The following is a 21,558-nucleotide window of genomic DNA, read 5'->3' as shown; positions in this document are numbered from 1 at the left end:
CACTTGACTTCAAACTACAGCTTCACACTTTAACTTCAAACTATTAACAATATATATATTTAAAAAAAGAACAGACACAAGCATCAGGTGGCTTGATTGGGACCGAGTGCAACAGCACTCCACTACTGTTGGATTCTACAAACTGCTGCTTTACTGGACTACACGTCATCATATCATCATAATATCAACTGGGAGAGCTTTGTTCCAACGGGCAAAGCTCGTGCATGTCTCCCCAGCGATCACTCTGTGAGGCGCGCACTGTGTCTGTGTGCGCTGCAGCTCAACCCCCTTGAGCCCATCTCTGTATGAGAGAGAGGGAGCAGGGAGTGTGCTCTGATCCGCGCTATTTGAATGAAGTATCAATACAAAAAATATGCAAAATCATATTGTTTTTAACATACGGGTACCGCACTACCTTTTTAGTATTGTGCAACATTACACTGTAGCGTAAAAGAAGTATTTAAATCGGCTCAGGCACAGAAAGAAATCTGCATTGCTTTTCGGACCGGTGGAACGACCGGTACCACCGGTCCGGTTGATCTGGGACCAGGTACTTTACTTGTAATTTCTCAGCCAAAGGTCTTCTCTCAAACGGGTGTTGGAGGAGAGATTATACAGAGTTAGCGTTTGGTTTTCTTTGAAGACCATTGGCTTCTGCTCGCTGCTGTCATGGTAGTATTATGGGTGGCGCGCGCCTCGTCTGCCGAGGAGACAGAGACACGTGAACACGCAGCCGTGGGCTTGATGAGAATAGCCCTCCTGGAAGTCTTTTTTAGGGTACTGATTGGATGAATTGTATGTCACTCATTTATTTCTTTAATCAGTGATTGGCTAAACTGCGTATTAGACCCGTCTTCCTTGGGCAGAATGGCTTGAGACCCACCGCGTGCATTAGAGACGTACTGGAGCAGAGAGGACCTGCATGAGCATCACAGAAGCTCGGAGCTGCTTGAGCAGAGCAGGAAAAGCAGATATTTGGCGCAGATATCCTATTTTAAAAATATTACTGGGTATATTCCATAGCTCAAAAACACAAATATAGACAATTTGTCTAATTTATTAATATTTTTATAATCTTCATAAATATTTTGTTTTCCTCTTTTTTTTGGGGTAGCTCAAGTTGGGTGGGGCCAAGCCCCGTTGCCCTCTATGGGCCGGCCGCCACTGGTCTCTGTCTCAGTGTCTCTGTCACAGTGTCTCCGTCTCAGTGTCTCTGCAGAACAGTGCGTTTGACAATGTCAAGGTGTGTCTTCAAACACAGTCCAGCAAGTGCTGCTGAACTAGAACATCAACAAACTGAACATGGACAAAAGAAGGAGTGGCTTGTCCCTCACAGGGACCCTTACTACTGAAAATGACAAAAGAAGGAGTGGCTTGTCCCTCACAGGGACCCTTACTACTGAACATGACAAAAGAAGGAGTGGCTTATCCCTCACAGGGACCCTTACTACTGAACATGACAAAAGAATAGGCTCGTTCGTTAGAGCTGCGCCTCGCCTGGAATCCAGATGAGAGCAGGCGGCCGCAGCAGGAGGCGTTCACAATAAACTGCAATCAAGTCGGACAGTTTTCAGCTGCCTTCAAAGTAAACACAGGAAGTCACAGAAAAAATGACTTCCTGTTTGTTCCGAAATTTTGTCTACTTGTAGTTTCCAGATCATGTTTGGATTCATTCATATGTTTGTAAATATATATTTATGTAGAAATGTATGTGTAGCTGCATCCTTTGTTCTTTTTATGTCTGCCTGTGAAATACATTGCTAGTAGTTTTGATGTGTGTTATATAAATACGATTTTGTATTATCAACCATATAAGATATGTTTTAATATTAAACATGAGACGAATAGTGAACAATCCAGCGTTAAGTATTACAACTACACATAAAATAAGGATTTTCTCCAACACGTGGTGTTTGCTGTCAGATCTAAAAGCCAATCAGCTCTCTGATGTGGAGACAGTCAGGCGTTTCCCATCATGCACTGGGCCACGCAGTCCGTGGAGAGCTACTGCGGCGGCTGGCTCTGAAATCGACGGCCGGCTTGATCTCGTGAGAGTATCGTTGATCATGTGTGCATGCCCAGCCCTAATATATATATATATACATACACACACACACACACACACACACACACACACACACACACACACACACACACACACACACACGCACACACACACACACACCTGTCTCTTGTGCACATCATATTATAGCTCACAATATGATACAATTATGTGAACAAGGAGGTTGTGAGGGAGGAGGAGACTTTATCATAGAAGTAGTACAACACAGGGGAGAACAAGATAATATCTGCTGGTGAGTCAGCTGTGAATGATGGAGGTTAGAGAGACGGAGTGAGAGAGCTGCTGTTGTGAGTGCTCCTGCAGGATGATGCTGTCATTGAGAGATGAAGAGCAGAGAGGAGGAGGAGGCCAGCATTTACCCTAACCACGAGTGCTGAAAGCTCCGCAGCACCTCCAGCCTCCAGCGGGACTACAAGCACTGCCAGGGTTACAGGCACTCAGAGGGAATAGCCACGGACGGACGGAGTGCACATCAGGAGCCACCATGACAGAACCAACGTCTAAAAAACTGGGATTTAAAAAGTGTCGGAGTGCCACTTTCAGCATTGATGGCTTTAGCTTCACCATCGGTAAGAGACTGTGTGTGTGTGTGTGTGTGTGTGTGTGTGTGTGTGTGTGTGTGTGTGTGTGTGTGTGTGTGTGTGTGTGAGAATCAGAAGTGCTTTGCTTGTTAATGTTGCTAAACAGTTGGAGTTCTTTACCTTATTATATATATATAGATTATTAGATTTGAATTGTAGCAGCTCACCCGGTACATTTTCCTCCATGTGTGTCCTTCGAGAGAAACAAATGAATAGAAAACAAAGTTTCTGTACTGACAGCTTTAAAGCAACAGTTAGTAACTCTTACAAAAACAAAATATTATTTTAGTAGTACAAGAGACAGGTCATCTATATAAAACCTCTTTTAGTGCTCCTAATGGCACCGCGCCCGAAGGAAAACTACCAATCAGAGCAGAGGAGTCTCCGGCCAGTGGGCGGTGCTTAGGCCTGGCTGGACTGTTTTCTACATGGCGGTGGGTCACACATTTTCTAATTTTACAGCTAATCAGTGAACTACAATATATGTCTGAAATAGGCAATACAGTATATTGATCAGCTGCCTTGTTTGATCAAAGCTTCACAAGCACTGATTGACGGCTGTGTTCGAAATGCCAGGCTCTGACTGGTTGCTTTCCTCTTGCAAATGCTATTAGGAGCGCTAAGAGGAGGCCGAGGTTCCGGATTATCTGTTTCTTGTACTACTGTCAGGATAGAGTGACAGATTGAGTTTTTATAAAAGTTGCCAACTGCAGCTGACACACAGTCACTATTATTTCTACTTCTCCAGGCTTTATTATTGAAATGTTTTTATTTATTAACCTTGTGTTTTTACTCTTTATGTTCAATATGCAAAGGTGCATGTGATGCATGACCTGTTTCAACATGCTCAAAGTCGCCCCGTGAATAAATGGTTTCTCAGTTTGTTGAATGGTTAATAAACACGAGTTCATTACCCATTCAACAAAATTGACTTTTTCACACCCATTTATACAGCAATCAGATTTATATGAAAAAGCAACCCGACATATGCAAAATACATTTTGAAGGTATCCTAGTTTGCATCAGAACCAGAGCTGCTTTTTTATTTGACTGTGACACACAAATATGAATACAGTGAAAACACAACACATATTATACAGAACATATTATTGTGACTCAGATACATTCTGCATTCACATCAGTAGAACAGAAGGCCATGCCATTTTGCAGTGGGTTTGTGTTTACTGACTGCGTCTCTATGGGAACCAGAAGAGATTGGGAAGTGACTGTGACATCATTCTGACTGGTGTGTTGTCAGTTGTTAGGGTGCGGAGCTCAGGGAGTCATTATCACTAATGAAGTGGCTGCACTTGATTTCCTCATTCTCTGCCTGATTCCAGCTGTACTCCCCTCCCCCATCACTTTCAAACACACACATAGTAATGTGTTGCTCGTTCAATGTGGGGGAAGGTCAGGTGTCCTCCCGGGTCAAACATTATTCTCAATTTTGTCCTGGTAAAGAACATAATTACTTTTTTTAAATTGTGTTTACTGATTAATCTTTCTCTGACGAAATAACCGGGTGAACCATACATTCTGGTTAAACTCTCAAAACAAATGTGTAAAAAAAAAAGTATGTTTTGCTTTGAAGAACTAGTTAAAAATTCAACTGATGAACAATTCAGGGCATAAATTCACAGAAGCTGAACCTATACGCCGAACCCTGAAGAATTGAGGTAATTCAAAAACAATTTGCTTCAAAAGGATCGCTGCAGGGAAGATCAGGCCTCACATTCATAAGTCTGCAGGACCACAAGACAGGCAGCAACAATTTGCAAGCTGCTTTTCTAAATTGTTAAGTAATGCAAATTTAAACAATCAATTTTGTATCTAGGATTTACATGCAGTTGATTTCCACTGAAAGATGACAACGATGATAATGAATGACAGCAATGACAACTCTAGTGGTCTGATGTCTGCTACATCGTTTACATTGATCATTTCATACCCTTCATTCCGCTCCACCACATATGGATACAGATGATCAAAGTTAATTTCCAAACAAAAATTAGTACCTCTTCCTTTACACAATTGGGAACCAGGTGTACAATCTCTTCAAAGAGCGCTCTCGTCTAACGTCACAGTGTCAAGCAAGTTCACAACTTCTTCGATATATCGGACCAAGCACACAGACAGAGGGAGCCACATGAATTGTGCTGCAAGTGTCGATATCGTATCCAAGTTCTCCAAAATTTCCAATGAACAGATCACTTTTTCCCAAAGATCTAACCATGCCTAGAAAGGCGTTTGGGACGTTCTTGTTTTTTGTCAGTGGATCATTAAATATTAAATTGATCATACTTTGAACTTAAAACACGAGCAGGCCTTTTCAGGTGACCTTGCTTACTTTCAAATTTCATAATCATAACTTCAAAAGCGGGCCAAACTTTATTATTCGCCAATAGTGAGTCATAATACTATGTTTCCAGATGAGTGGCCTGTCTGGATTAAGACTCTTGAACAAATTATGGTGATCTATAACGAACTGCTTTAAAAATACAGAAAGTCCATTCCCAACAGGGGTCAATACTATGCTACATTTTTTGGAACAATTTCCAATGTTAACAATAATAATAATAATACATTTTATTTGTATAGCAATAAGGTGCTTTATAAGGTACTCAAGGCACTTTGCATGGTAAAGACAAACAGTAGAAGCAACAACAAAACAAGAAAGATGATAATAGTGAGAAACTAAATAATAATAAGCAGATTTAAATAAGAAAAAAAAAGAAAGAAAGAAAGAAAGAAATGATCCTTTATTAATGCCCTTCGGGAAATTCTTCTCTGCATTTGACCCATCCTTGGTTAAGGAGCAGTGGGCTAAATGGGTCTGCCCATTAGTCTACACCAGGGGTGGCCAACCAGTCAGAGACTAAGAAACACATTTTTTACTGTGTTACCACAAAGAGTCACATCATACACATGGGCACACATGAACATCACCCCATCCCTTGACTGAAATTGAATTAATTGCACTCTGCCGCATTAAAAAAATCCTTTCAAAATAAAAGCACATGATTTCTTTCTATTTTTGCCCATGCAAAGGCCTGTGACAGACTGAAAACGGGTCCGCGATTTCATGGCTTTCAAGTCGTCGCGCCTTGAGTTTGACACAAGTGGTCTAAAGTATTTGCAAAATCAATCAAAAGATTTCTAAAAATAAATAAAACACAAACACAAACTTCGATATGAACGTAAGAGCCGCATGAAACCAGGCAAAGAGCCGCATGCGGCTCAGGAGCCGTGGGTTGGCCAGGCCTGGTCTACACCGTAGTGGAGACTATTCTTCCTGAGGTCCAGGCAAAAGCATTACAATACAAATCATAAAATGCAGTACAGCCTGATCAATGTTGGTGAACAAAAACACTTAGGAACAACATTTACATTCAAAGAAAAATAATAAAAATGCCAAATACCTAAAGTAACCTAATTTACACTAATTTTCTTTCTGATTATTGCTGCCTTAAGTTTCCTTTTAAAATCACATTTATTTCTTGTTAGAGTCAGATATGAGGGGAGCACTTTCCAGTATGCGATGGCTCTGTACATTACTGTTTTCTTAAGTGCATTTGTTTTGGGTAGAGGAAGAGTAAAGTGACCCCTTAGTGCTTGTCTGGTATTATAACCATGCCTCTAATTTGCATGTGATAGCTGTAAAGACAAACTGACGGGGTTCTGTGAGGAATACACATTATTTAAAAACAGAATAAGTCTGCATGCCAGTCTTTCATCCACCATCATCCATGACAGCCTAGCATGCATAGCATCCACACTACTCCTGACAGAGCAGGGAAGTGCTAGTCTTGTCGCTCTGTTACTGTCTGAACTAGAGATTGTATGACTAGTCTAATTGTTGTGTTAGTTAGCAGATGAGCACTCCTTCTAATGGCATGGATACCATTAATCATTCTTCCCACTGTATTATTAATCTGAGTGGACCATGACAGTGTTTCGTCAATAGTGACACCCAGCAGTTTGACTTCCTTAACCTGTTCCATAGTAGTACCCTCCAAAGAGAGGCTTAATTTCTGATCTGTCCTGAGAGCATATTTAGAACCTATTACCATGCATTTAGTTTTTAAGACATTCAACTTCAGCTTATTTTCCATGATCCATTCAGAAGCCAGCTTTAACTCTTGTTGAAGCACCTCATTAACATGTTCAATGCTGTCTGACGATACATACATAGTCGTGTCATCCACATAAATCCCCATTCCTGCATTTTTTTATACATATGGCATGTCATTTACAAAAATAGAATAGAGAAGGGGGCCAAGGTAGCTTCCCTGAGGAATTCCACACTGAAGCATCTCAATATTTGAAAGGGAGCCATTGAACATAATACATTGTTGCCTGTTCACTAAATAGCCCTTCAATAAATCAATAGCAGAATCTTTGAATCCATACTCCGATAGTTTCATGAGTAGTAGCTCATGATCTATGATGTCAAAGGCTGCACTGAAATCCAAGAGCATCATCCCAACAACTGACTTCATGTCAATCTGTTTGAACCGCTCGTCAATAAGACATGTCAGTGCAGTGCTTGTAGAGTAACCTGCTTTGTATGCATGCTGTAGATCTGAGTTAATGTTGTTTTCTGCAAAGTATTGTTGGATCTGCTTAAATATAATTCCCTCCAAAAGTTTACTCAACACAGGTAAAATGCTCATAGGCCTACTGTTTGGACCTGTAAATGCTCCCTACTGTTTTTAGACAGAGGAGTAACCTTTGCGATTTTCCACAAATCAGGATAAGCACATTCCTTAAAACATACATTGAAAATATGGCCTAAAGGATTAGCAATTGATTTAGCTGATAACTGAAGCAGTCTGCCATCAATATTATCAAACCCACAAGGTTTATCACACTTACTTGTGTGAAGTATCTTAACCATAGAATCAGCACTGATTGGCTTGAAATCAAACACACAATCCTTACCACACATAATATGATTTTTTATTATAGCTTTGGACAGCACACCACTCACAGGCAGCATTTGGTTTCTTAGTGTGATCAGTTTACTGAGGAAGTAATTATTAAAGTAGTTTGCTATATCAGATGGTTTAGTGATGAATTCTGCATTCAGTTCAATAAATGAAGGTGTTTTGGCTATTTTACTTCTACCCAAAGCATCATTAAGTACTCTCCAAAGTTATTTACTGTCTCCATGGCATTCCTCAAATTTATAATGATAGTAATATTTTTTCTTTTGTCTATTTAATTTAGTTATTATATTTCTTAGTGAGCTTGCCAATCTGCTACATTACCTGACATGATGGCAGATCTTTTCAGTTGGTCCCTTTCTCTCATTAAGTTTCTCAATTCCTCATCCAGCCAAGGTGCTTTAAGTGATCTAACAGTGATCTTTTTAATTGGAGCATGTTTATCACACATTATTTTATTATATTGCAGAAAATAAATTCATAAAATAATCCAGTGCATCATTTGCATGCATCTTCTCAAGCACAGTATCCCACTCAATATGTTCTACATCAGCAATAAAATAATTTTCTAAAAAGGTTTTATATGTTCTTTTATGAATTACTTTAGGACCTGCTTTACGAACCTTTGTTTTCACAGTTAAAGCGATACTATTGTGGTCACTGAAGCCCACAGATACCGACACAGCTTTAGAACATTTTCCAGAACAATTTGTAAAAAAGTGATCAATGCACGTTGACGTGACCATTCCGTCCCTATTGACATTCATTATTGTGGGTACACCTATGACTTGAGATAAGTTGCATAATGTGGCTGCATTGCTCAACTTCCTTTTCAATGTACAATTACTGGACAACCAGTCTATATTCATATCACCAAGAATGTAAATATCATTGGCATTATCAGTTGCATTCTCCAGCATCATGCATATTTGGTGATGGGGGAGAGAGTTCAAGAGGGAGGGGGCAGCAATGGAGAAGTCCATGTCCCGCCAGGTCCGATGCTTGAACAGAGTAGGGGGATAAGGAGGTTGGCGTCTGTAGGTCTGAGGTTGCGGGTGGGAGCATGTCGGTGCAGGAGGTCAGAGAAGTAGTGAGGTTGTGAAGGACTTTTTATGTGATGAGGATAATCTTTAACTGGATTATTTGCTGTATGGGGAGGCAGTGGAGGTTTTGAAGGACTGGGGTGATGTGATCTCTGGTGCAGGAGTGGGAGAGGAGACGGGCAGCTGAATTCTAGATGTATTGTAGTTTGTTGATGATTTTGTTAGCTGTGCCGTACAGGATGCTGTTGGAGTAGTCCAGTTGAGAGGTGATGAATGCAGGGATGAGTGTTTATGCGGCTGAAGAGGAGAGGGAGGGTCGTAGACGGGCGATGTTTTTAAGATAAAAGAAGGTGGTTTTTGTGACGTGCTTGATGTGGAGGTCAAAGGCGAGGGTTGGATCGAAAATGCCGCCAAGGTTAGAGATGTGTGTGGAAGCAGGAACAGCGGTGCCATGGATGCAGAGGGAGAAGTTGTGGTGCAATTTGTTTAGTGATTTGGGGCCGATGATGAGGATTTCCGATTTGTCACTGTTGAGTTTGACAAAGTTGGCTTGCATCCAGGTCTTTATATCTGTGTGGCAGTTCCTGATGGTGGAGTGGATGTGATGGATTTAGTGGAGATGTAGAGCTGTGTGTCGTTGGCGTAGCAGTGGAAATGGAGACCATGGTGGCGTATGATGTTGCCAAGGACGAGCAAGTAGTGAATGAAGAGGAGGGGGCCGAGCACTGAACCGTGAGGGACTGGGTCTGTCAGACTTGGACTTATTGATAATAATGTTGGCGGACGGAGAGGTATGACTTGAACCAGGAGAGGGCTGTGCCAGTAATGTGGAGGGAGGACTCAAGAGGGGAGAGGAGGATGGAGTGGTTGATGGTGTCAAAGGGTGCACTGAGGTCCAGTAGGATGAGGATGTTGAGGGAGTGGTAATCAGAGGAGAAGAGGTCATTGGTGACTTTGATTAGGGCGTTTTTTTTGTACTGTTATGCGATCTTAATCCGGATTGATATGGTTCATACAGTTGGTTGGAGTCCGGGTGGGTTTTGAGTTGGCTGGCAACGGTGCGTTCAAGTATTTTAGACAGAAAAGGGAGAACGGAGATGGGTCAGATTTTTTGTAGTCTTCATGCCAGATATGGATTTATTAACCCTTTAAGGTCCGCTCCGGCCTCGAAGCGGAATATGATGGGAATGGGAACATTTAACGTTAGCATTATTGTGAGCTGTCTGCAAAAGTAATAAGTAAAAAGTAAAAGTAATGCCATTACCTAAAATTAGCGTTTACGTTACCATCACTCATTCCGACTTTGACCGGTGACAGCATCCACCTAACTAACGTTAACGTTAACTTGGAGCATCAGATAACGTGCAGACCCATACAATTATATAATGTTTAGCTCAGTCCATATTCCACAGCCAACATAAACACACAACACATTTTTGGTCATTGCATTTTACTCTGATGACTTGCACTGAATGGAACCAGCAGGGTTGCATAGTCCGGACTGTAGCTGCTGGTAGCCAGCCTCAGGCAGACCAAATGGTAATCAGTCATGGTGGAACGGTGTTTGGACTTAATATTTTTCATGTGGGAAAAGGCTGACTCACATAAATAAACTCTGACAGACACGTGTCAAGCTGCACTGTCAAGCTGCACTGTCAAGTTGCGCACATGCCTTCCGTTGCATCTCCAGCTCTGACGCCAGGTTTTTGCATGTCCCTCAAACCATGGCGCTGCAGCTTTGAGGACAGATGTTGCATTTTATGTTTGAAAGCATTAACTGAGCTGATCATATCAATTATGGTTTTGTCTTTTCCTTGCAGCTCTAAATTAAGCTCATTCAACAGATCGGTTAAAAATGCCAAGTCTAGCAGCCACTGATCGTCATTTAGTTGGTTGTATTCTGCATGAGGAATTCATACATTGAGAAACTCCTTTATCTCCGGACAGAGCTCTATAAGCCGTCTCACATCAGTGTGTAGAACAGTCGTCTTTGAAGGCGATCTTCATTGCCACATCCATGATTCATTTAATGTTTAGCATTTTAGCGCATAATGCTTGTTGGTGTATTATGCAGTTAAGTGTATTAGTGGTGTATTATGCAATTAAGGAAATTGGGGAAAACATCATCCTCCCTTCACTTGGCAACAAATTCTCCATTGCGGGCGCAGTGTCCGTGGTGATCGACATTAATTTGCACACTGGGAGCTGGGTTTTGTTGATAAAGTTATTATTTTATTTAAATGGCATGCTGTCAGGAACAGGACCACGGTCAGCAGGACCCACAAGCAGACAACAAGGCGAGGTAGTTTGTGTCAACAGAACAAGATTTACTAGGCAACCACATACAGACATCAAAAGACAAACTTGCACAGGACAGGGCGTTGACACAGACTAAATACACAGGGGAATGAGACACAGGTGGAAACAATGAGGTTGGGGCTTGCAATCACACAGGAGGGCGGCACACGAGGGGGGAGGAATCTGAAACGAGAGACAAGGTCAGTGACAGACAACACAACAGACACAGACAGTGAACACAGAACTACCTAGAAAGTCTGGGTGAAACACATGCGATCTACCTGCACGACCTCTGCAATCGACGTATTGGCCACCCCTGATCTAAAGGAACGGATGTCCTTTGGCTGTTAATGGCATTTGGCAAACCAGCTCATAGGTACATTACCGCCACCTAATGGACTGGAGTGTGAAGTAGTAAAAAAGGATTACAGTTTATATTTGGATGATGACATTGCCATGTCAATAATTTAAAACGTTGTGTTGGTCACTCCTGAGAAATCTCTATATTATTTTAAAACAAACATTGGATAATTCAACATGTGAAATAGTACTAACACAAGAAGTGTGTTTGATGTGTTAACACACATTATGTTTGAGTGTTTACTGTTTGTGATTAAACCTCTGCACAGGTTGAAGTTGGGTAGAGGTATCGTGGAAATGAATATAGGGTCACTAAACTGAATGTACGAGTGAGAATAATAAAGGTGAAGGTTACCCCATGGCAACAGGTGCACCAAGATGAAAAAAATCACAGTCTGTAACTCTAGCACAGTCCTGAGAAGATGTCTGATCAGACAACATAAGTGGTGCTGAACCATGTTTTTTTGAGGCGTTTAAACATCTGGCTGTAAAATTAAAGAATTTTGAATTCTTCTCTTTTCAGTTGCCAATGAGGCGGGGGAGAATAACCGGCAACCACTGGCCCGCTTGGCACGTAAGTTTACCAAAGTTCAGCCTTTTTACTTGTGATCAGGCATGAATCTGTCCCTTGCAAAGCTGTGTAAAAGCGAGGGGCGGCACAGAGCCAGCCATCAGAAGAAAGACGCCACACTGCAGTCCAAACAGTCAAATAACTGTAGGCTACAAAAATAATGTTACCTATTTTATTATGACTACATTCTTGAAATAACACAACTTGCTTCTCACAATGTTACGAGATCGATCTCTGAATCTCAGATTTGTATTTTTGTTCCAACAGTGGCCTTAATCCTCCGTCGTAGTTGACAGATCTCATTCTCTGACTTGTGGCTGAATAAGAGCAGCTTTATTCTATTGAAGCGCTTCTTCTTCTCTCTGTCTTATGGCAAATTGTAAACACTGCTTTTGTGGTTGCTTGAATAGAAGCATTTATGTTGTATACACATGAAATTGCAAGCAACCTTTTTTTATGAAAATTCTTCAGGCTCACGGTCCCAGAATGCACTATGCACCGCCGTTACAGCTGGCGTTGGCATCACTCAAGACAAAGGAATTCTGATTGACCCGCGAAGCGCCGAAGAGATCCTGGCGGATGAGCTGCCGATCTCTGATGCCCCCGACGCCATAGAGAAGACTGCTATCAGGTCACACAGACACAGAAATAAAAAGTTATTCCATGTTGATATGTCCTTGGGCAAGACGATTAACCCTGATTTGCAGGCTGTTCTTGCAGTGTATGAATGGATATGAATAGTTAGTTAGACCTGATGGTCAGTTGACACCTTGCATGATAGCTCCTCCATCAGTGTTTGAATGGATGTGAATGGGTGAATGATGACAATTATTGTGGTCTTGAAAGCCTTGTTCTTAGTCTTTCACATCCAACCTTCCGACGAAGCTGTTTAAGGAAGTTTTACCTTTTAATTAGCGCCTCTCTACTAGATATTATCAATGGGTCTTTACTAACGGGGTCATGTACCACAGTTTTTTAAAGTAGCTGTCATTAAACCTCTTCTTAAGAAGCCCACTCTGGATCCAGAGGTGTTGGCCTCACTATAGACCTATCTCTAACCTTCCCTTCCTCTCTAAGATATTGGAGAAGGTAGTCGCAAATCAGTTGTGTGACTTTTTACATAACAATAGCTTATTTGAGAAGTTTCAGTCAGGATTTAGAAAGCATCATAGCACAGAGACACTAGTGACAATTACTAATGACCTTCTAGTTGCATCAGATAGGGGACTTGTCTCTGTACTTTTCTTGTTTGACCTTAATGCTGATAAAAGACTTGTCTCTGTACTGGTCTTGTTAGACCTTAGTGCTGATAAAGGACTTGTCTCTGTTCTGGTCTTGTTAGACCTTAGTGCAGCGTTCGACACCATTGACCATGACATCTTATTACAGAGACTAGACCAGTCGATTAGTATTAAAGGTACAGCACTAAGCTGGTTTAAGTCGTATTTAGCAGATCGATCTCAGTTTGTATTTGTAAATGATGAAGCCTCGATAACCACCGCCGTTCGTCATGGAGTTCCACAAGGTTCTGTGCTTGGACCAATTTTATTCACCTTATATATGCTTCCTTTAGGCAATATTATCAGAAAACACTCCATAAACTTTCACTGCTATACCGATGATACTCAACTATATCTGTCGATCAAGCCAGATGAAATCCACCAGGTCGCTAAACTTGCGTTTCTTAAAGCGTGTCTTAAAGACATCAAAACCTGGATGACCTGCAACTTCTTGCTGCTGAACTCGGACAAGACTGAAGTTATTTTACTCGGCCCAGAACAACTCAGAAATCAAGTATCTGATGGTTTCTCTGGATGGCATCACTCTGGCATCCACCACCACCGTAAGGAATCTCAGAGTTATTTTTGACCAGGACCTGTCCTTTGGCTCCCACGTGAAACAGATCTCAAGGACCGCCTTTTTTCACCACGGAACATCTCAAAAACCCGGCACACCCTGTCTCAAAGTGATGCAGAAACGTTGATCCATGCATTAGTTACTTCAAGACTGAATTACTGTAACTCCGTATTATCAGGCTGCTCAGGTAAATCCCTTGGATCTCTCCAGTTGATCCAGAATGCTGCAGCTCGTATACTAAAGAGGACGCGGAAGGGAGATCACATTACTCCTGTACTAGCTGTTCTCCACTGGCTTCCTGTAAGATCGAGAATCATATTCAAAATCCTTCTCCTTACCTACAAAGCCTTAACTGGTGATGCACCATCATATCTTAAGGAGCTTATAGTGCCATATTACCCCACTAGAGCATTGCGCTCACTGAATGCAGGGTTACTTGTGGTTCCCAGAGTCTTAAAAAGTAGGTTGGGGGCCAGAGCTTTCAGTTATCGGGCTCCTCTTCTGTGGAATCAGCTTCCACTTTCAGTCCGGGGAGGCAGACACATTCACCTCATTTAAGAGTAGACTTAAGACTTTCCTCTTTGATGGTGCTTATAGTTAGGGCTGTTTCAGGCTTATAGTTAGGGCTGGCTCAGGTTTGCCCTGGTCCAGCCCCTAGATATGCTGCTATACGCCTAGACTGCTGAGGGACATCTTAGGTTACACTGAGCTCCTCTTCTCTCGCACCTCTCTCCTCTTCTCCTCTTCTTTCTCTCCTTCTGGATAAATTCATGTCTCTTCAATGCATATTACTAACTCTACTTTCTTTACGGGAGCCTCTGTGCTTCCTCGCCTCAAGTTTCCATGGATCGTGGCTGTGCCTGGAACCGGTCCTGCCTGCTGCCATGGCCCTGCTGATGCCCCTCCTCTCTACCTCCTTCTGCTTCATGGACGTGGTTATCTGGATCATGCCTACTACTCATATGAATATTTTCTGTTAATTAATATTCATGTAATGTGTTGTAACTCTGTTACGTTTTTTCATTCTGGTCACATGACATCTATTGCTTCTGTCCATCCGGGGAGAGGGATCCTCCTCTGTTGCTCTCCTGAAGGTTTCTTCCCCTTTTTCCCTGTGAAAGGGTTTTTACTGTCTTCATTTGGGGAGTTTTTCCTGATCCGATGTGAGGTCCCGGGATAGGATGTTATGTGTACAGATTGTAAAGCCCTCCGAGGCAAACTTGTATTTGTGATGTTGGGCTATATAAAATAAACTGAATTGAAGACTAGGAAAGATCAATAAAGTACATACCATTTAACATTAACATGCCATATGAAGGGATGTTGTGATTAAGGGAAATGTGAAAGATGAGCTTTGCTTGGTGCTGTTGCTGAATAGATGGTGTTCTTCAGATATATAGATGATTACTTTATTAATCCTGCAAAGGGATTTTTTTTCCGCTACAGCCGCATTTATACACACAAGCAAAGCAATATTTAAAATAAATGAAGTGATGATGCTGATACTGGTGTGACGCTATATGTTGCAGGTTGCGCTGTCTTGTAAAGCAGCTGGAGAGGGGGGAGGCATCTGTGGTGGACCTGAAGAAAAACCTGGAGTACGCTGCCTCAGTCCTAGAATCACTATACATTGAAGAAACCAGGTAAGGAAATTTCAGCTCAGTTCTGCTTTCAAGAAGGGATTTCTAAAATGATGTTCTTGAATGCTGCTTAGGCCTGTCATGATTGTTTATTGCATACTTGTGAGCAGTGGTGGAAGAAGTATTCAGATTTGACCAAAGCCCGGAAGAATTATAAATACGTAAAGTATCCAAAGTGTTCTTTTCAGAACATTATACTATAATATTGATTATTAATGCTGATGAATAACCATGAGCTAATTTTCTTATTCCAATTTTATCTCATATCTCATGTAATCTTTTATAATCATAGGCCACTGTTCTGTGGAACATCTTTAAACTTTTAACTGTCAATTAAAGAACATATGAAGTCTTCTATTTGCAGCACAATAGTGCTCTACAGAAAAGCAAAGCATAGAAATACATAACGTCAATACAGATAAACATTTTAGAAAACAAAAGGGAAAAAGACCATGCCATGAATGCAATGAACACAACAAAACCAACACAAACAACAAAGAGAAAACAAACAAACAAATACATAAATGAAACAAAATGAGGGGAACAAAATAACTTCATAAAAGGACGACATCACGTAAAATAAATTCTATAAAAAATGGGTTTTAAGAAGTGATTAAAAATAAGTCACTAATTCTGCGAGCCTTATCTCCAGGGTAGGAAATGTACATATTTTTTAGGGGGCAAAAAGTGTTTACGTTTTTAAAATATTCATATCTTCGCAATAATACATCGCATAAATATGGTTTTACGTCTAGCAGAAAAAGGAGACTTCCTGCTTCTGCTGCATTCCTCCCGCGTCATCTTACGCGACTCACACAGCGAGATAGGGGCTTTGGCGTGTCATATGACGCGGTGCAAAAAAGTACTTGTCACACAAAATCCTTCACCGTGATTTGTTGAATCATGTGTCCGTCGACATTTTGTGAAATAACCAACCAATGAAGACTCAGGAAATATCAAAGGACTACACACCTGAGCATATAAACACGCTACAGTTTTCAGTCAGAGAGAAGCGAACTCATGCCGACGAAGCAGTTCAACACGAAGGAAGCAATTTTGGCGATTTTTGAGAGCAACGCGTCGTCATCAGAGCCAGAACGCTTCGATTCATGTGACGAAGAGGAATATGCCAACAAGTGAGATCCATTTGAAGATGGGTAAGTGTAGTTACTAAACTTTGTCACGTGTCTTTAAGACTGCATGGTGCAGACTAGTAATGTGTACACTGTGCACGAGAGCACGCGGCGCACACTGACTGCTCACGTTACGACCACAGTCATGATCTGAGTAATATTTGCAAATAGCATGTGGAGCACTCTGCTTAATCGTTACTTCATCTTTCTTTCAACTGCCTAGTATTCATACAGAGGAGTCACAGCCGTGCCCACCAGCCTGGCCAGCAAAGAGGCCGCGTGTTGCCCAATGACTACAAACACCACTGCCTGCAAAGAGGCTGCATGTTGCCCAACGACTACAAAAACCACCGCCTGCAAAGAGGCCGCATGTTGCCCAACGACTACAAACACCACCGCCAGCAAGGACGGCGCGTGCTACTAAAAAACGAGTTATCATCTGAGTAGTTAGGTTTTCACAAGCGATATGATTTCCAAAAATCAAGATTCCATTTTTCAGCTTTAGTGTCATACTGTAACGTTTTTCTCTTTACACTTTTGCCTTATGACAATGGTGCCTCATTATATAGAGAGCTGAGATTGTTCTCCAATTTATGATGTAAAACATGGGTATGTATCTTATATGCAAGTATAAGTACACCAAAAGGGTTGCGAATATTCACAACGCTTTTGGTGTGAACGCAGTTTAACACCGTCACTGCTGCGAAGTGTTATGCTAATTTTAAGTGCCTCATCACCCTAAACCATGGGTCAGCAACCTTTCGTATCCAAAGAGCCATTTTGACCTTTTTCCCCCCAAAAAACATGTCTGGAGCCGCAAAAAGTATTTGATATCACAGCTTCTGAAGTTTTATATATAGTCATATTATATATACAACAAACTATAGTTTGTTGTATTTATGAAATCATAGAACAAGAATAAATACTTTTTTTTACATTGTATTGCTATTTTACCTGTTTATAACTATCAAACAAAAAATAGTCATGCGTCGGCTACATTAAGGTTAATTAAAAACACAACTATACAGACTCTCAGTACTATCTATATTTGTGGCTCATGTGGTAGAGTGTTTGCCCTGTAACTGCAAGGTAGCAGGTTTGATACCTGTCCTCTTCAGTGAGTTTTACATTTTAAACGCATATATTTTGCTACGTTCATACTGAGCGTCCTCCTCACTAGAGCACCGCCAACGGAGGACGGATCCGTTTTTACGAGCGGACGCCTCACTGTCTCATGAGCTGACACAGAACCAGCAGCAGTAGTGGAGTTTGGAGACGTGATCCACTTCCTGAAAGTATATCTACTTTACTCGGTTTGCTGCAGCAGTTGAGGAATCGCTCTTCTGCACTCATCTGCGCGCGAGGGCGGGGCTCTGAATCACGAGTAGCAGCTGCAGGGGCGGAGGCTTGACAGCGACGTGACAGGATGTGACGCACATTTTAGTGAAAGAAATATTTAAGATAAGAGGAATTCCCTTTGAAAGTTTTTCCATTGGGCAATGGAAAAACTTTTTTTGTTGTTGTTGTTGTCAAAGCCTCAAGGAGCCGCAACAGACGGGCTAAAGAGCCGCGGGTTGCCGACCCATGCCCTGATCCAACAGAGGAATTAATAGATACTTATGAGGATATGTGTACTGTTTGCGCAATACATGTACTATACATGTGTATATTCATGTATGTGTAGATTACCATATAGCCAGGAGTTTGAATATGTGTATGGGTGGATCAGTATGTATGTATTATTCATAATCAGAAATTCAATCAATTGAAGCAGTGAAAATAAAGTGTGTGATTCTCTTTATTCTTATCATGAGTCCACCTTAATCATGTTCTATAATAATGATATGTATGGTGTACTAATAACACTGTCATAATTATGAGTGCTTTCAACACATCCATAAGTTTCTTAAGCGCTAAATAAACTTAAGAACAGCGCGGCATGCAGCGGCTTTCCTGATTTTCTCTGCATCGCCGACAATACAAACATGTACCACTCTGATAATCATTATTAATAATCAGTGTGCTAGAATCATTTTGTGTGATGTTAATACAAGTATTGTGAGGTCTGTGTGTGAAGGGAGCGCAGCTGTGGTTGTCAAGGCCAGAGGAAGAGATAGTGTAGACTCAGCCCTGACTGTGATCTAGGTTGATACATTCCAGTAGTCCACAGCACACCGTTTGCACTCTTCAACATTCACAAATGTCTTGATATTAAACGCGTAGATAAGAGAGACACAGAAAGCATTGTATGCAATGTGTCGGACATCATGAGGGTGGAGACCGCCTTCCCCTTATGATAGTTGGGACCAATAAGATTGTAAATAATAAATGAATGACGTCCAGACGTCTGAACAATGAGATAAAAAGGTGATGTCTTCTGCATAAAATTAGTGCTTTCCCCCAGCCTGAGGGCTGGTCGGATCACTCCTGCTATTGCAATCGCATCGCTTGTACTTGCTCGTGACTTGACAAATAAAACAAAGCAACAAGAGAAGGTTGCTGGCTGAATTTCTTCCTCCACCTGGGCCTTCGAATTGAATTGACGCTTACAACTCGCAAAAAAGCTCAAGGCTGTGATCCAGTCTGTGAGACACTCTGTGATCCAGTCTGTGAGACAGTCTATGCATACAGTATGTGATACGGCCAATGCTCGGCTCCGCCGTTTGGTGTTCAATGTACGGCTCAAGAAGGTCTCGTAAATAAATGATTCCTTGTCAGCAGAATCGATAGCGCTCGTAATGGAAGTCATCATGATGTGAGCTCGTACAGGAAGTCATCATGATGTGAGCTCATACAGGAAGTCATCATGATGTGAGCTCATACAGGAAGTCATCATGATGTGAACTCGTACAGGAAGTCATCATGATGTGAGCTCGTACAGGAAGTCATCATGATGATGTGAGCTCGTACAGGAAGTCATCATGATGTGAGCTCGTACAGGAAGTCATCATGATGTGAGCTCATACAGGAAGTCATCATGATGTGAGAATGGATCTTGGCGATCTGGACGAACTCTCTCCATATAAAACTAATATCGCTCCTTCATCAATGAGGAAGGGAGCTGCCTTTTTTGTCCGGTGGGAGTGGGACATTTTGTGTGAAACTAACCAATGAACATTCAGGAAATCACTAAGGGCCTACCCACCTACACTGCAAAAAGACACCGGTTTTCAGTTTCCATGTTTGACATAAGACCATTATTGTGAAAAAATAAAGATTATGATTACTAGTTTATTACAAAACCATCGCTGATCTGAAGACAGACAATATTCACACATTACACAAGACCACATTCACAGTCAGTATTTACATGCTGTTTTTATTCCCAAACTGTTGAAAATATGACCTGTTACAAACCATGTTCTACAAATGAACTAATAATTCTATCTACTTTGAATTGCTTTTTGTACTTATTGAATAGTGAGGAACTTTGCTGATGAAGTTGATTCATCTATCAACAGCTGTGGATAGAAAGTGTAATAAATATACGGTGCTAAGTAGTAAGTAAGATGATCCTTTGTTCATGACTTTTAGTTTTTTGTGAATGTGTCTTTCCCTGCAGGCGGCTGGTGGATCCAGAAGACGAGCTGGGTGACATCCGGTCAGACTCTGTGCCGTCAGAGGTTCGGGACTGGCTGGCTTCCACTTTTACTCGGCAGAGGGTTCTAATGTTGCGCCGTAATGAAGACAAACCACGCTTCCGCAGCATCGTCCATGCAGTGCAGGCTGGCATCTTTGTGGAGCGGTATGGCTAGTTTGGTGTAGTCATATGGGATTGTAGGCCCTTACTAATGATTTAGTCATGATCTTTTATACATGAATGTTTGAAGGTTTCCCATTTTCCTACTGTGTAATTACTCAATGATATCCGAAGAATTTAGGTTAGTAAAAAAGTGTTTTTTATAAATATATGTTAGGGTTCCATCCAGTCTTTTAGGATCAAATTCAGTTTGCCATCAATAGTGAAATGCAATCAAAACATATGTATTTAAGATGTTTTAGGATGTCCCCCGTCTGTGCAATTCATGCAGTTGTTAATGTTTTGTTATCAATAACTTTGGTAATATTAACACTGAAGACTCTGCTCTACAACTTCATAGAGAGCATGTGGGGGCGCAACACAGCCTCATGGCAGGTTGTGAAATAGTCATCTAGGGATTCCTGTAGGTCAGACATTTTTATTCCTGTCACTTAACAACACTTTGGGTCACCAGGTCTTGATGCGGTCTCATGCTTGAAAGTCCTGTATTTGTTTGACATGTCTATGTACACAAATCACATGATTTCAATTTTGCTGGGGTGAGACTGTGTTGAGGGACGGGACCGATATAGTCAACAGGCACATTTCCCTATCATCATGCTCGCATTGTTTTGAGGCGAAGGTTAGAAGTTGTAAAATATATACGCATAGCCAATCACAACTTCTTAAAACATTTTAATAGATTCCAAAATGTATATAATAAAATAGTACGCTGTAGTAAGCGCTTGATTTTTTTGCACAATGCAGTGCATATTATCGGTCTACGGCAAGCTGAGAGGGCCCAAATACTATGGGAAAGGGCAAAGCGAACCTGGAGCACTTCGCAGTGCAAACACTACTTCCTCCTGAAGAGATCTGAGTACGGTTCGCTTCTGAGCTCTTTTGGAGTGACTGATTGCTCTGACTTCATTTAAGCTAATTCAGGCTTCTACTGCCAATGCTATGAAGCATAGTAGTAAAGTTAGTAAAGCACTAACTCCAATGTAAACCCATCTGCGTCGTTATCCGCCGGTTTGAGCAACTGACGTAGTGGAAAGTGTGCGATAGGACTGTCAACTAATGTTCTGAATGCGATTATAAATTACATATGTATATATAAATTAAAAAAGACAGATGTTCAAATCGGAAAAAATGAAAATTGATATGCAGCAGTATCTCGCCTGTCTGATGCAAAATGTCATACAACGTCATTTCCATTGACTGAAAATGAAATGGAGCATTCGGTCAAACTGAAAGAGGAACAATTCAACAAGAACCAAAACGATGTCAGAGAACTCAGCTGCAGA

General features: G+C 41.3%; 1 protein-coding gene across 1 annotated transcript in view; it reads left to right on the top strand.

Annotated features, from left to right (window-relative positions):
• Positions 1-2,567: 2,567 nt before the first annotated feature.
• pde1ca (phosphodiesterase 1C, calmodulin-dependent a) overlaps positions 2,568-21,558 on the top strand; it is a gene marked incomplete at both ends in the record, with an annotated part of 70,430 nt that continues 51,439 nt past the window's right edge. The window contains 5 exons of the mRNA XM_079234467.1: positions 2,568-2,652; positions 11,835-11,885; positions 12,354-12,513; positions 15,269-15,382; positions 20,075-20,257. Of these exons, the coding sequence (XP_079090593.1) occupies positions 2,568-2,652; positions 11,835-11,885; positions 12,354-12,513; positions 15,269-15,382; positions 20,075-20,257 (593 nt within the window). The remainder of the gene's footprint in view (positions 2,653-11,834; positions 11,886-12,353; positions 12,514-15,268; positions 15,383-20,074; positions 20,258-21,558) is intronic.

Source organism: Taurulus bubalis, assembly GCF_910589615.1.
Source record: "Taurulus bubalis genome assembly, chromosome: 18".
Classification (NCBI taxonomy): domain Eukaryota; kingdom Metazoa; phylum Chordata; class Actinopteri; order Perciformes; family Cottidae; genus Taurulus; species Taurulus bubalis.
Note: the sequence above shows the minus strand (reverse complement) of the source record. Positions and strands in the feature narration are given on the sequence as shown.